The following is a 17636-nucleotide window of genomic DNA, read 5'->3' on the forward strand; positions in this document are numbered from 1 at the left end:
GCTACACTACAAAGAAACACAATACATTTTTTCCTTTTTTATTTCTTTGTTTGTGTCAGACAAAAATCCAAGTCGTGTTACACCACGGTACCTGAAAAGTGTTTCGGTGCTCGTAGGCTACTGGTTGTTTAATTTTCGTGGTTGCATATGAAATATTCACCGGACCGCAAAAATATTCAATTTGTCAAAATGGACCTTTGCTAACATTAGTTAAGTAGCCCTGGTATAGAATGTATACAGCAGTAGTGACGTAATAGCAATAGACTAATAGAGGATCATAATCTATGGACGAGAGAAACAGCGTAGAAACGAGCTTGAAAGGAGCTACTGTAGTGTACATCGATTCAATTTGAAACAACAAGAATAACAACCAAACTGCTCGAGCAAGCAGATCAGTATTTTTGCATTGATGCAACGTCTGCAAACGTTGAATCAATGTAAAAAAGGACTGATTTGCTGGCTGGGGCAGATATCAAACATCACCATCGAACATCGGTTGTACGAAGTATCGGTGTGCAACCCCATAGGCTTGATGAAGCCAGGTGTTGCGTAAACCTCATTTAACCAATTATCAACTTGTCAACAAAGTTAAACGAGATGCCATGTGGCTTGCAACTTGTTTTGAATTAGTTGAGATTCATTGGCGTGGCACAGTCTGCTCCAAAACATATCAGTACGCAAAAGACCTCACAAAGTATGTCTATGTTTAAACGCTTTCTATAAATCTGCATGGTGGCTAATTACGTGGTAGACATATATGTTGTGGGCTTGCTGCTCTTCACTCGTATATAGAAAACAGTGAAGCAGAAATTTACTTCGGTCGTTGTCAGTATAAATCAGCTACGATATTTCAGTGTCTGATTAGTTACTATTGAAGTTCGAAAACGTTGTCTCTAAAAGGTTTCTCCCTACTTTCTCTGTATTGGTCTGTTGGATGGATGTGAGTTCAATGCTCGCCTACAGACTTTATGAGGTTGCCATTAAACTCAGTATCGTGCAGAACTGAAACTGTCTGCATCGTTTAGTGCCAGCAGCGACGCATGCATTTGTTTGGGCAGAAGGGTGTTTGGAAGAAACTTTATTTGGGTCAGGCAGTTCAAGTGGATTTTTTCACTTATAATTATATTCCAATGGAAATTATGAAAGGAATTTTGTGTTGAAACTAATTTCAGTTTTAAAGTTTTTGAAAGTCTTCTAGAATCTAATGCAAGATTATTCAATACAGACAGAACGTTGCTATTGTGTTCATCATTATTATAACTATCATGTTACTATTATCACCATTCTGTACTTTATACTTGGTTGCAGATGTGAAAACAGGTAAGCTTCATTTTGCATGGTGATTTTCAAATACAAAAATATGCGACAGGGCTGTGTTGTTTGATTTTGTTCTCTGGAGAATGATGAACGACACTCGGACATACCATTATCCAGACACAAGCAATTTGCCAGCTGAAGCACGACACCAATTCTTTAATCATAATTACTTCTCAGGTCGGCCTATGCGAAACAGTGCTCCCAGCAGATTGCAAAATTTTGATGATTTCTATGAAAGTGGGATTATGACATCACCGGATTTTAATAAGACGATTAAATCTAAGACGACTTCCTTGACAAATATATTTTCTTTTGACAAAGTTCCTTTCTTATGTAAAGACACCCGGAACGGGCATTATTCCTGTATGGCTAGCGATTGTACCTGTGACGCTGCATCTGGTATAATGGTGCCGTCTAATTCTCCCACGGAGTCAGACGTCTCTACCGCGTCTCTTCTGGATGAGGATCACATTTTCGACGCCATTTTAGCTTCGCGACTAAAAGACACGAATAACAATGACCGTTTCGACGCTGATATCACGCCTTTGTCGCCTGACTCGACGGGACTTCGAGAAAACGATGAAGACAGTTTTCAAGAGAGTGACCACGAGAATGCTTCTGATTCGTCCACATCGCCACGTGACCTCAAATGCAAAGACAATCATTTAAGTCGTTTTATTCGGCGGGATACATTTGGGTTAGCTTCGTTACAATTGAACGATTCCGACACAGACTTTCCCGCATCCTCACTGACTCCCGATATTAAGGATGATTGTGAGTCCGGATGCTTAGTGGAGGAGCTAGAACGAGAAATCAAAGATGAAGAACTTCTCTCCTTCTCATCAGAATCCAGTGATGACACGTAAGTTGTTTATTTACCATAACATGCTATAGTTAAAGAACACCATTGGTTTTAGGTGTAGAGCGTGGTGTTTTTGCAGCTTGTGATTGATTTGCGATGTGTTTTGATTCAATTTATACGACAAATGGTGGAAATCCAAACAGAAAAATCTGTCATTTTTAAATCGATTCAACGTCTGCAAGAATCAATGTAAATATGACGGATTTTGCGGTTTAAGAATGATTTATTTTCGAAACGTAAGAGAACAGTTTTTTAGCTTTTACATTTTGAGTTCTCTTTTTCGTAAGACTGAGGTGTTTTCTGAACATTGTTGAATGCCTAATTGCCTTCGGAACGTAGCAATTGTTTGATCGAAATATTTGGATGGTATGTTCATTGTTGCTCTGCAACTGCTGAGGGTTTATCGGCTGGTCCACTTTTTTCAATTTGCATCTTAACAGTTATTTACAATGTGATCACGGTTTTTCCTGACTATTTCACACATAAAAGGCACGAGCCTATCGATCAAATTGTAGAGGTCTTTGCTATGACCTGACCTGGAATTGAACTAAGATCCAGCAGAAAGAGAAACAAAGACGCTGGTCAAACGACCACTAAATTTCTCCTTCTTCCATTGCCATACTTGATTCCAAGCATTGCTTGCTTTTTGTACGAAAAGTTTCTAAGATTTTCGGTCTTGTACCGTGGTTTGCTGCATTAATTTAAGTATTATTGCATCGTTCCTCGTCTGCCTGGGGCACGCTTCCCTTCAATGTTGCTTCTGAGAGAGAGTGGTTCCAATTTTTCTAACCTGCTGCGCTGTTTACTGCCCCCAGTGATGGAAAGGCTTGTTTACTGTCAGTGGGAACTAGTGACTCACCTAGAGGCGATGCATATCCACCCTGAAGTGACCTCAGGTTGTTGACACTTATTTATATTTCATATTTGTTCAATACAACAACACTCTTGGATGCATGTTGTAATCTTATCTTGGTACAACGTCCCAATACAACATTCTCTCACACACAACAGTAAATTAATCATCTTTGCAGTACATCTTGCTATAGAAAAGCTACTTTGTATTGGAATAATAATAATTCGGTCTTATCAAGATCTCATCTCGTGGTTCACGGGTCTCAATATGTACTCAATCATCTCAGCAGGAGGGGAGGGCGACTGCTCCCCATGAAATACAGAAAAGTAACTCTATTCATGGTGTATTGGTAAGGTTAGATGTGAGTAAATCTACAACCTACACATCATTGCATTTTGTTGAAATTCCCCTCCCCCTAAGGCTATTTGCTAGACCCGCCCTGATTCATCTTACAGTAAAGATTTGGAAAAAATAACAACAAAACGATTGGTGCATATTTCCTTCTAATATTCTACAATCTACAGACGTCAAAGCTCACAAGTTGACCAAAAAGTTACACTGTGGCATAGCTTTCGGTGGAATTCTTGTGGTAAATCTATAATTCTTTGTAAACTCTATGTATCGGTAACTCACGCTTTCAATAATATATCATTCGGTATAATGTTACTTATAATTAGGGCAACCAAAAGTCAATAAAGTCAAAATTTTTCTGCTCTGTTCAAAGTTTATAAAACGTCCACAAACTAAATTTCAGGCTGACACGAAGAGAGGTTTCAAAGTTATTAAGTAAAAAAAAAGTCAAAATTAATGGTTAGGTCAAAATTTTCTTTTAACGTAGTTTTTCTTCTCTCTATTGATATTTTATTAAAGCTACGCAGATACTGATTTTTTGTTGCAATTTCTGCTGCTGTTCTGACGTAATAATCCATCTGTTGCAATTTCTGAGGTAATAATCTTGTTGTGGCCACTACTGACGATTGAATATTAGCCAACTACCCTGCTCTTGATGAGTTGGTTGCCAGGGTTAAAGCAGTGACCATTAAAAACAGGCCAAGAAGAGCTAGTTTTACTTCCATTGGCCAACTTCCACAGCCAAATGTAACTAGATGGGGTACTTGGTTGAAAGCTGCTTTCTATTATTCAAGAAGTCTACCAAAAGTAAGAAATATTGTGGAAGGCTTCCATGATGGTGGATTGGTGGTGTCTTGCTGCGGCGTGCTCAAGATGCTGTAAAAGCTCCCAATTTAGCTACTCACCTTGTAGAAATAGAGGAGCAGTACAGTGCACTGTTTGATTTAATTCAGAAGATGGAAGCAGCCGATGCACCATTCAAGAAGCTTACCAGAAAATGAGGTCCCTTAACTTTGGTGTTGATGGCTGCCTAATTGGAAAATATATTCTAGCAAGAATCTCAAGAAATGACATCAAGTGCATTGTGAAAATGGGACGAGAGGATATTTCACCGCATTTTTATAGCTTGTTGAGGAACTCCCTGGCAACTTCTGTATCACTAGAGAGAAGCTTCTCTATTTTATGAAAATTTTGGCGAGAGACAGGAACTTCAAAGGCGATAATGTGAAACAGTACTTGATGTTGAAGTATAATACTGCAGAACCCTCTCAGTAATTTCGGGATATTTAAAGACACTCCATAGTTTTTACAGTTGTTCATTACCTGTTCGTTAGCTGTGGTGTCGTTGAGTCTTCCACATTTTTCTCATATTTCATTAGAAAAAGAAGATATCGTTACCTAACGGTTCGATTTCTTATATGCTTTGTATTTCGCATTCGGGTTGCAAACGCAGAAAGTTATTGGTCAAAATTTGTAAATTATAAAGTCAAAATTTCAAGTTTTTAGGTCAAAAAATTGGTTGCCCTAGTCATAATACTTATGTTAGAATTAGTAAATGGGTTAAAAGTTAACACGTGTGGATAAATTCTGAAAAAAGATATATGTCTTTGGTCATTTTTGCAAATAGAAGCCGAAAGCAACAAAATGGCGGGCATTGTTTGATTCGCTTTGGATGCTGCTTGCAATATTTTGCGTTTCAGACGGCCTAATGTGGGTAAAATGGCCTCATTGGCCCTGATTTGTTGCAATTATCATGTTTTAATGCAAAATATAAGAACAGGTGTTACTGGTCGTGGAATCAGCGGTAACTATTTGAAATGCTTTGCATTGTTTTAGCTAACTTTCGAAGGATTGTACAAATGGCTGATTCTTGGAAATGCTTCTAGCGATTCTACAGTGGAGCCTTTAAGCTTGATTTGGTTGTTTCAAACATTTTTCAACGCATAGGCGCGAGTGAAAAGTTGTAAAAAGTTGATAAATTTAACGTTATTGTACGTTGTTTTCAACGTTTTGTTTAATCGTAGGCTACAATGTTTCAAGACTTGTTGGGTCATGTTTTGATTCCTAAATTTTACTATTTTCATGGTACATAGAATTGTCCAGTGTCCACATCTATGTAGCCTGCAGATAAGCTACACCCTGGAGTTGTTAGACCAAAGTATGTGATCAAGCATCACACTCCTGGCTACTGAACTTCTATGTTTCTTCTGACCATAGCAAATTATTATTGGGTTTTTATTTCCTGCCAAATTCATTGATTTTGATTTCTTGTGCTGTTCTATTTGTGTGAAGTGAGCTGAAAACTGGCAACAGGTAGCCTAACTGACTACAAGTCTCATGCCATCAAGGTTTCGTTTTCGATTTTCATTGGTAGAAAACTATTTATGGAAAAGTTGCTTTTCTTGGTTGGTGAAGCACGATGTGTGCGGATTGGAATGCGTCGTATGTACGCAGTGGGCTTTACATGATGTTACTCTCAGATAAACCGGCCGAGTTGAGTGACTGTTTAAAAGATCTTAACTTGTGTTATTGAGGTAGTAATCTGTTGTATTACTACTGGTGATAGTGTAGTGTGAGTCTTTTTGCGGATTGGCCTGTTTTAGAGAATCCAATTCGGGGAATCCGATTCGGAGACGCCGATTCGGAGAAATCCCAATTTGGAGACAGCCTTTTTTGGAGACAACAGATTCGGTGATTTCTTTAAAATCCAGTTACGGCTTCTGTTTGTTTAGAGAATTTGTAGGGATCGTTTAGGTCAGGGGTTCCCAACCTGGGGTCATGGCCCAAATTCAATGGGACTTTTTCAATGGGACCATGGAAAAACTTGAAAAACAATAATTTTGTTAGTTTATCATCACTAAGTCCACTCCAACACTATATAACAAAATAAATAAATTAAAATTTAATAAAAATACTAGTACATTTTGCCCAAATCTACCGGTTACTGTAAGTACCGGTTACTATATTAACAAGTTTTTTAATTAAAATGAAGTTTCTTAATTTTTTTTAAAAGGTTGAAAAAAATAGGGGGCCATTGATTTTTCAACATTTTCAAAGGGGGCCACGGTGTAAAAAAGGTTGGGAACCCCTGATTTAGGTAGACGTTTTTGTGTTTACCTTCTCATACCCATGCAAACGAAATGGTTATTGTTTCATTGAGGTAGATGTGAATTAACTGATATCTTGCTGGTGTAGGCTGCAGTGGTAGATCATGATAGTAACGTTGAGAGAATTTTTGCTGAGACTCTATTTGATTAACTTCTATTGTTAATCATAAAACTCTGTTTGACAAGTTTTTCTTTTTCTTTTTTTCTTGCTGAGACTTCATTTGATTCATCTGTATTATAAGCTAATTCCTTTGAATAGACAGATGCCGCTGTGGGGTTTTAGAAATCTTCGAAAAATACTTTCTCCGTATTGGAACATCTCGGACTCGGCGTCTCCGAATCGGATTCTCCGAATAGTAGCAAATCGGTCTTTTTGCCCTAACTATGTGTTTTAAGTGGTATAATAGGCAGTCGTTCTACAATAATTAAGCTTTATTATGACCAACTTCATCTTTTTCAACTTAATATCACATTTACAATATGTTCACATACTTATTCCGAATTATTACCCTGCCTTACGTAAAAAAAACACAATCATTTTAATTTTTAACTCTATTGTATCACCCGATCGGCAGTCGAACTTGGACCTACCAGAAACAATAAAAGTCATTAAGTTGTTAAACTAAGCATGTTATGTTTTATTATTCATATGTACGTACCATGGTACGTGCATAGGTCAACCAGACATTTGCCAACAAGGGCTGAGGAAAAATCTGGGTTTGTTTATTTCCAATAAAGTTTCAATCAAAAAACACACTGTTTCTTGTTGAAGATGTGGAAGCAATATTTCGAGAGATTAATTGTTTTTGTGGGAAAGGATCTTACTTTAAACTCAGCCCGAATCATCCAAGCTTTATATGCAAATGTAATAAAATAATCAATTTTAAGCCTGTTTAATGTTTGTGCGTTTTAATCAGATTGCTTAATTGCTCATGATCTTAATATTGAGCAAGATTTGGCTTCACAATCATGTGATTGTCAACGGATAATATGATTAGTTGTTGCGTAGTTCACCGAATTCACACAACACAAGCCAGCCAGGCTATTCCGCTCACATATTGCCTGACAAGCCTACGTGCGTTGGTAAGCTGGTGGCATGGCCGAATTGTTGTCTTCTGCTGGATTTCCGAAACAGCAGTGTTGCGTCAATTCTATAATTGCCTCTTGCTGTTGTAACATTTGCTTACTTGACTAAGTTACGTTTATTTTTTTATCTTTGAGTCAGTATGGAAATTTCCTTTCCAGTTGATAAATATTAGTGAATAAAAAATAGCGTTCTGAGAGAATGGCAAATTTGCGCTTTGCATAAATTTTTTAAAATATAATTTGCAGTGTTGGTGATTGCGAAAGGAACAGGTTGCAGTTTCGTAGATGAGGGTGGAGAGCCGAGCGTCTTCCCCTGGATAAATGTAAAAACCAGTTTGCTACCATTTTACTCAAAAATTGGCGTTTGCTGAAAAGCACCCCCCGTAGACTTCGCAAACACATAAACCACTCGTTGGCTGGATAATGATTGTATTGTTCCTGTGACTCCCACTGTGGATATCTTGATCTGACAATATCACATTCTTTATGTGGGTACCAACCAATGATAAATTGTTGTCGTCATATTCGAACGAATCTTCGGAGCCATGGTGTGGTGGCGGATCCAGGGGGCAATTGGGGCAATTGTTTCCTCCTAAAACACAAAGAAATTAATTTTATTTACGGTATATTTGCAAAATCGGATTAATGTGGGCCTTCACATTATTGTGTTTTGTATAAATCTTCTTCCTAAGGATACGTGCTGGATCCGTCTTGATGATGAAGTTATAGTCAGCACCAGTGTTTCTTAGCACCTTTTCACTTTCAATAACATTGAGAAACTGGAGAAAGAAGTTAAGAGAAATCAGCGTCTAATTCATCGGTCATTGTTCTTTATGTACTTCAAAACTCAATGGATTTTTAAAATTTGTTTAAAAACACCAATGTTATCATTGTGGTCATTGCAGTCACATTTAAAGCTTATCTTTTCGACCTCTACTTAGAAGTTAAATCTGCTTCTTAGGCTTGGTTTAGAAATGCCAAAGCTGAAAAAATAAAATAACGAACTGTGAAATATACAGTTGTGTGCACCGGACTTGCCCAACTCATCGTAGGTACAAATATTTTGAGTTCATTAAAACTCCCTGATTTAGCTTGTGTGTTTGACACCACGTGGATTTCTAACTGATGCTTGCTTTCCAGTTGATACAAACCAACTAAACAACAATATGAGGCAAACTGTGTAAAAAATGGTGGATTATTTAATTATCTAAGTGGTCGCAATGGGCAGATACTATTATTATCATTCTGGGTTTGTTGACACAATCGATTGGATTTTAATGTCAGTGGCGACGTCACGAAACGTCATAACTACACTTTGTGGTCCATTACGTCTTTAAACAGTCAGCAAACGAAACTGCAACACCACGGCATGCTATCGGCATTCACACCACTGCAACTGACGAGCTTATTGCAATATATCTACTAAACTTGCTTTTCATCTTTGTTGCATAATAATAGTGACTGAGTTTATTTTGATTGATAAATCACATTCTGCGCCGGTTTCATTCACGGGATCGAAGTCTAATTTTTAAATTTGTGATTGCATTGCTGAACAATTACCTTCCACATGCAATGCGGGCCTAGCGTTTGAGGTTTGGTAAAGTTAAAATTTATTGCAAACATCTTAATTCTTTTGATATTTCATATAAGAAAATTCGATGATTTATTTGTTGATTTTTATTTTTGTTGTTAAAACTGTATAGCTGAAACACAACCTGCTCGAACACGGCCGGATATCTTGTTTTGTCGGGTAATTTGTAAGAGTCGTTTTACCATCATACCCATGACCATTGACCAATCTATCATTTTCCCATTTCCAAAGCTATGTAAATAAAGCAGTATTTGTACTTGGACAGACATATTTATGCACCTTGGAGAAATCCACCAGATGATGGTAACGATTAAGACTCTTATAAATTAATCCACATCGCACGATATCCGGCCGTGTAGTAGGCGGTGGACCGAGGTTTGAGTAGGCCGTGATTGAGGGCACCCTAGGAGCATACTTTTAAAACGAGAAACTAACCCTTATGGCAGAATGACTACCCAGCTGGCTGAAGTCGTCTTTTTACATCATTATGTTGTTGCATGACGACTGCAGGTAGTCTCTGCTTGTGCTTTTTAAAATGTTGATATTTCCCAGCCAGCAAATTCAGTCCTTTTTTGGTTGATGCAACATATGCAGACATTGAATCAATGGGAATAATACCGTTGTTATTGCTTGGATACGTTTCTGATTAATCAGTTTTTATTGTAGGTTGCCTGATGTTATGACTTATGACCCAGACTGCAAATCCGTCGTTTTTTACATTGATTCAACGGTTGTATATGTTGAATCAATGTAAAAAATAACCGATTTGCTGTTTGGGGACTTACCAGTGCTTCAGTGCTCGCTCTTTTAATTGTCTTGCCTGAACCAGGCTTGATGGACTCCGATCGTGGCATGTTTCGGATGAATATTGAGTCCAAATGTTCCTTTTGTGTGATGTATGGATAATATTGCTTCTACCTTGTCATTTAATTGTTTTAAATTACTGTAGTTTGTTTTTGTTTGCCAGGTGTCCTTTTTCCAACATTTTTTTTACAAGTGGAATAGAGATGTTTCAGTTTTGTTTTATTATAATGTGACCGAGAAATTGATATTGTCTGATATTGACATCATAGTAGGCTGAAGCCATACATTCCAGTACTGTACGCAAAGTTCGTACACCGTATCTGCGCTGCACAGAACTAGGTTCAAATTTGTCCTTGTCGAAACCGAAAGGGTGATTTTGTCAGCAGTTTCGTCACTTGGTGAAATATGTTGGCAGTTTCAAAGCAGCATGACTGATACATTTCACAGCTCGCAATGCTGGAACACAGCAATCAAGACCTTGAGTAACGCAATGTATTCACTTCTCACCACGAGCAACGAACTTGATGATAATTAGTTTTAAAACAAATTGAGTTTGTCTTCTAATTTTTCAGATATGTCAGTTACGAAAATGTGAAAGTACAAGGCACTGTGAAAGCCGCTGTATATAGATCCTTGTCGGATAGCAAGGTACATCAAACACATCGAGAACCTATTAAAAGAAGAAAATCTGTCCATTTTGCCGACTCTAGCGGTTATGAACTTGAAATTCACATCCCCATCACCCAAGGAGATGACTTTCAGACCCCCCCAAGGTTAATGGAGGTATGTGAAGCAAGTGTCATGAATACGAAAGAAAATAGCTAGCTGTCATTTTACATCGCAGTTCGAGTTCATTGTGTATTATTAATACGAATCGCGATTGATTTGTGTTGTATCAGATGGGAATGTTATATGGAAATGACAACTCTTATATGAATCAAATAGCTAGTTTTGAAGTTCCTTTTCATACTAGAACATATTGAGGTGCTGATGAACAACGTCACCTGATAACTTCGCAGTTCCAGGTGTAAAGTGAAAGAGATTTAGTTCTGCTTTGATTTCATATAAACAGAGGCAGACTGCAAATACGGAACGTAATTCCCCAGCTTGCAATACGCCTCCTTTTTTGTATTAATTTAACAACGTTTGCAAACGTTTAACCAACGTACACTACAAAATGACGTAGTTTGCTCGCTGGGTTGTGATGGAGTTCGCTTATGTAATTCTCTTTCGCAATCTGGTGAGTGTTAGGTAACAATCACCTACGTTGCACGTACATACAACGTCATAAAACGAAATCGGTTATCGCATATTCTTAACATAGAAGAACTTTATGACAAAGTGCCTCATTTAAATTGATTGTAGCTATGTAATGTTATGTTTCTTTTACGTTTTCTTTTTTGAATGGTAACTGCACATTACATCTGATATTTAGACACATGGCAAGAGCTTTTCACATGAGCAATCTCCTTGCTAATGTTTCACAACATTTTCTGTTGCTTAAAATCTTTATCAGATGACAGTCTATTTTGCTTAATGTGGAAAAAACTCTACTAGTTTACTAGATATACCCACTTACATGAGACGCTTTTTGTATTCGGTGGTGGTAGGATGGCGCAGCAGATATGGCGCTCGCTTTGTGATCATACAATCCTGGTTCGACTCCCGGCTCAAGCTGGTTGTTGAAAAACTCGTTACTGCCGAAACTCCCGTTAGTGCCGAATGCTTTGTAGGCTATAATGATCAGCATTTGCGTGCACTACCAAAGCTTGAAATATCCTTGGCCATTACATTACTATGACGTGTGGAGTCCATGTATTTTGTTTGGCAGTAGGCTGGAAATTTTTTAATAATTTTTCTTTTAGTGAATTTTATGTTTGATTAGGCTTTGGAAAAGATTCGAGCAAAACAACCAAAGAAGAAAGAGACTCACGAACGAGGGGGATACAATACTTTATTACGTCATTATTCGCTGGCTTTAAATTTCCAGCAACCCTTTTTGGAACCAACTTTTCAACGGAGGTGATTAGTTCACGCGCTATATCGCTTCTTTTGATGCATATGAACCTTAATTATTTTGATAATTGCACTGAAACATGAAGTATTTCATTATTTCAACTATAGCAAATACCTTTGGTTTGGCAATTATGTTTTTCACGTATAAATATGTTATGTCGAGTTCAGGCTTTTACCCGGCAATTGCAGATTGTAGATCATGAGAGGGCACGGCAGATAGTCTTCGTGTCTTTAGCTAAGTCAAGTGTCTTACCACAGACACAATCGCGTGTTCTCGAGCGGTGTCGAACCGACGTCATATGTAGCATGGTGCAAATACTCTGTGATCACTCAGCTATAAAACCAACATCGTAAATTGGCCACAAGAGAGCTATGTTACACTTCGTTTAGGTCTGCACGTATGATTCCAGGATGTTTACGAAGTTGTAGAGTTGTTTGTTTTTGTCAGTTATGGCTGAAGTGGTTTCAAGAACTTATTTTATTTTCTCTTTAGTAAGAAAATAATATATCTCCTGTGAAGCTTTTGTGTAGGTTTCAAGTAAATATATGTTAATTTTTTGCAGGGTTAACCAGCAGTATGTGTGCCTGGAAAGCGTATCCATTTTACCCAATTCATTATCATTCACTGGAGTCATAAGAGTCGTTAATTTAGAATTTCAAAAGAGAGTCACGGTGCGATACTCAACGGACGATTGGAGGTAAGCAAGTAAAAAGAAGCTTTATTTACTGGTAAGGATTTGCTCCTTGCGTCTAGGCAGGTTCGCTGTTCTTTTGTTTTCCACATATCTCTATCTTCTTTGCTCCATTTTACAAAACAAATTTCTTTCTTTGCGAAGTAACTTTAATTTGTTTCTCATGTTTCGTCTTCTTCCTTTATTCGATCACGTCTTTTCAGCTTTGGCGATTAAGAAATCGAGATTATGATTGATATCTTGGATTAGAATTGCTAATTAACAACATTTTGTCCACACTCGAATGATCTTCGGTTTTCATTCCCTATGCCAATTTGTTTTCTGTTTGAAGCAGCCGCCTGTGGCTCCATTGAGGCATGAAGTGCGATCAATCAGTTGTTTGAAAATTTTATTGGAAAATTTCAAGGAGCACCAACTTTGCAATGATTATGACGTAGCGATAATCAAAATGTTGTTTTGGGCACACTAACACTATGACTAAAGGTTGTTTAGATTTTACAACATTAACAACCATGGTGATGAGAAAAATCAAGTTCAAATCGGGTTTGCAATAAAGAAACCAGACAAAATAGACTTTTTCTTTCACATTCAACTAACTGCACACAACTAGGCTCAATGCAGTTTGCCGTGATATGACTACTTCCTGTGCATGGTTGGACGATATTCACACCAACCAGTTCCGCATGTATTTTTATGTATAACAACAGCACAAGTTTGCTTATTAATGACTCTACTGTTGTACATCATGCACAATTATTTGCGGCTGCTTCATCATATTCCTGAAACTTCAATGTATGTGCGCCATCAGTAGCGTTAGCAGGGAGGTCCAGGGGGTACTTTTGGACCCGGGCCCGGATAATTTTAGGGGTCCGGAAACATTTAGGGCTCAATGATCATTGGTACCAGGCCCAAAATATCCTCTCAACGGGCCCTGTGCGCCATTGCCCTACACATGTTACATTCTAACCAAGTTCGAATGTAGATGATCATAGCTTACGATTCATTGCTGTATTGCTTTTTGAAAGACCCGTAAATACGCCGAGTTTTGTATCAAAATTGTTTGTCTTGTTTCTGTAGGACTTACACCGACATCCCTTCCAATTACGTGTCAAGCTTGACAGAGTTTCAACAAGATCAATTCTCCTTCCACGTGGTGGCTTCAGAGAATATTACAGCTTCCGGGAAGTTTGAAATGGCGATTTGTTATCACTTGGTTCGCTCCAACAAAGACTTTTGGGACAACAACTACAACCGAAATTATACAATTTCTTGCTTAGAACACCGCGGTAACGAATCTGATGACGGCATGATGACGTAGAAATTGCGTCATTTTATATTCATGATCAGTGTTGAGAATTCATAAGGTTTAAGTTTTAGGATTTTTAATGATTAAAAGCTGAATGTTTAGAGATTTCGTTCAGAAACAAAATGTTAGCAGGGAGTCTTTATTGGGATAATGGCGTAACAAAGGTGCAGCAAGTGATCGTTTACAAACGATGACGTGGTGTCACGTGTATGTCTGTAGCGGCTGCTCCAGTGTTCCGATTCAGATTTAAAACCACCCCAGTCAACATAGTGTCTTCAAGTTGAACAACAAAATGTTGTTTTTGATTTGAAGACACTAGTTGGTACTTGCAGAGAAAACTATTGCCCCGACAGCAAAGCAACCGTTTTTTACATTGCAAAAACGTAAAACAAAAACGATTGCTTTGTTGTCGGGGTAGAGTACACACTTAATGACACTGTATTTCGTTAATTCTGCGTATAAAGTTATCTCAATTGTATACTTGTTGTTCGTCTTTGCAACTCACTTTATTTCTTTGGCTTAGAGGTTGGCAACATGTCTAAGATCACACAGTTTTGCGGATATGGCTTTCTTTTTTATTTTTATCGCGTTTCAGCTTTGATTTTTTTTTTTTTTTTTTTTTTGATCATACATTATGACGTCATGGAAACTTATTGTTACTCCACACTGCATCATCACAAAGCGTTGTTTGGTTGAAGAACCTACAAAGCTGGGCCAAGTGGCATTTGTTGCAAAATTTTCAAAATGTTTAAGAAACTTTGCTAGCTGTAGTTACAATCATGTGCATTCATCTGTTAGTTCTGCGATGCGGACATGTTGGTTTGCTTTGCCCGAAATTTTGTGAGATTTTTTTTGTGTTTGGTCACTAATGGAAGAAACACGACACACGTTGGCACGACTGGCACATTATGTTGTATTTGTGGCACATCGTGTAACAAGTGGCAGTTAAGCTTTATTTGAAGTCATAGTTACTATGATTTTCTTTATATATTGGCTGGAAATTTACTCAACTTGTTTGCCTACGTCGCCAGGCAAACACAAGTTTCCATAACTGACAATACCTGACATTGTGAGCTGTGTAGTCTTGTGGTAAGATCCTCTAAACAACGCTAGGAAAGACCTGGGTTCGATTACCTGAAGGCGAGATTGTGCCTTCTGTGCGCGAAGTCTTCAGGCAACAACAAAAAATGAAACTGCGATTTCGAAAGGACCCACATATCAGTGTCACTGATCTTCAAATTGATTGCTACTTACAGAATGGATGGCGTTGTTTCCCAGCATTGTGATTGTGAAATAGTTTGTTTAATCACTGTTTGTTATCTTCTTTGGCGGCTAGTATTGTCTCCAAGTTAAACTTTCATAACCTTTAAATTATTATTTAAAAATCAAAAATATGTTTAGTCTGTCTCTTGATAAATTGTCTAAGTTTCCAAAGTTAAATTTTGATATCAAAAGAAATGACGTCATCAGCTGCATGTGTTGCTTTATGATGTCATTGACATAAGACGACAATAATGATCATGAAAAGATTGTCCGACAGAGTCGCTCTCAACATGACTGGTTCGAATCCCCAGCGAGTCACTTTCGATATTACTTTATCTTTTTGTTTGGACTTTGACTTTGGTTAATTTGCGATTTTATTTGATTTGGGCAATTAAGTTTGATTGATTTACGTCTTTTTTTAATCTCTTGTTTGTTTACAAATCACGATAAAATATGTCAAACTTCCTGTTTCCTGTCCTTCACGACTGTTGGTGCTACCCATCCTAATGTGTACCGATGTATCCCGGATGCATACCAATGTATACCGATTTATCCCGATGTACCCCGATTCATACCGATGTATGCCGACATGCTCTTGGCTCGTCTAAATGAAACAATTTTGTTGTAATTTCCGCAATATTGGGCTCAATGAGCGTTATTAATGGAAGAGTGATGTGGAAGTGCCATGATTAATAAGGAGAGTTCTCAACTTTAGAGATTCCCCCATTATGATATTTGTGACGTTGACGTTAAGAAGATGTACGTATGTGTTAATGTTTTGCTTAGAAACGTGGTACATAATGTGAAAATGTTTCATGGACAAAAGCAAACAGTTAATCAGCGCAAATCGTTGACCATTTGCTGACCAAACATTGGCAAAGTCAATGTTTTTATTAACATAGATTTTATATTTTGATATGTTTAATTAACGTCAAACGGAGAATCTAATCAGCTGTGAATTCAATCATCAATGCACTTAAAGTTTAACTGTTGTTGATTCTTTTTTCTTTTAATAGAAAAGTACTATGGCAACTGCACAGCATTTCCTACTAAAAAAAGTTGGCCCCCACATTACTTCAGCGTCTAGCGAGGTTGAAACGATGTAAGAATGTTAACTTTTACTAGCTTTTACTGGTTGTGCGAAAAAATCATTGTGAGCTTTTCAGTTAAAAAGTTGAAACCACTTGGTGGCAATATCTACCCATCTGTAACTTGCACGTGTGTCGTAAAACGATGACGTAAGACTGACGTGATACAAGGGGGCAGTAAGCAAACATTTTAGTAGTTGTACCCTTCCTTTGGTTAAAACCTTCGCTTGCGTCACTGTTTACTACGATTCGCGCTGGCTTCTGTAGTTTCGCAGTTATAACTGCAGTCACTGCACAGTGATAATGCTACTTTTACTGAATTTTAGGAAGGCCTACAGCACCTACTTGTCCTACGTGCTTCTGCCCCGGTCCATTAGTGATGTCAGTTAAAAGTGGGATTTCATTACTTTGAAAAAATGCACTTTCGTCCAATAATGAACAAATGTTATGGTTAGGTATTATGGTCTAAGTATCGGCAAGCAGTTTTACAATATTATTCGCTCCCTGATCAGTGTGATGTTAATTGTTGTGTATATAATGTTGTTTTCTAACTTTTGCCATCGCTGCATGCGCAACTTGCACAGCCTCTTACGCCACGTTTTATTTGCATCAAATGGAAGTTTGTTAATGAAAAAATAACGTAATTTGATTTGGTTGGTTATGAGAATCTTTATCCTCGGACTGAGAAAGCCTCTGGAAGCTTCACAGACAGCAAATTACATTCATTCCACGACGTCTGCAGACGTTAAATCAATGCAAAAATGACGGATTTTGTTGTCGAGGTAGATTTTTACAGTTTTGCATGCTTGCAGTGGACTGTTTAAGCTGGAAATTGACACAGCTTTGAGATGTCAATCATGCAGTTGCCGTTTCCAATTAGTTACCGTCAGATAGTAGCGAAGTTTAAACTACGTTTGCTGGAAAAATTTACAAGTAGGCCTAACAGTTGTTCTGTGATATGGATAATTGAGAATCTATTTTTAAAGTAATCTTGTTTTTAACAAGTGGTCTTGAAGGTGATCTTGATCTTCAAGATCACGTTGTTTTGGTGATCAGATCTTGATCTTCAAGATTACATATTCTTGGTGATCTTGCCCATCTCTGGTCACATCATTGCAATGGGGTGTTGCTGCAACAACATATCGCACAGAACTGTTGCCTTTGCAAAGCTTACCAGAAAACCAGGTGCTTGCCATATATTATTATTTGTTATGATCGTCGCATACTAAACATAATTCTTGACAATAACTATCGGCTGGTGGCCAAGTGGAGGGAGCCCGCACGACGCTCGAGATGACGT

General features: G+C 37.8%; 1 protein-coding gene across 1 annotated transcript; it reads left to right on the top strand.

Moving 5' to 3' along the window:
• Positions 1-948: 948 nt before the first annotated feature.
• LOC145771750 (uncharacterized) lies at positions 949-16985 on the top strand. The gene is made up of 5 exons (XM_082583482.1): positions 949-2179; positions 10544-10754; positions 11857-11993; positions 12551-12685; positions 13757-16985. The coding sequence occupies exons 1-5, from the start codon at positions 1401-1403 to the stop codon at positions 13995-13997; spliced, it is 1503 nt and encodes a 500-aa protein (XP_082439608.1). The 5' UTR covers positions 949-1400; the 3' UTR covers positions 13998-16985.
• The last annotated feature ends 651 nt before the right edge of the window (positions 16986-17636 follow it).

Source organism: Aplidium turbinatum, chromosome 6 (assembly GCF_918807975.1).
Source record: "Aplidium turbinatum chromosome 6, kaAplTurb1.1, whole genome shotgun sequence".
Lineage (NCBI taxonomy): Eukaryota > Metazoa > Chordata > Ascidiacea > Aplousobranchia > Polyclinidae > Aplidium > Aplidium turbinatum.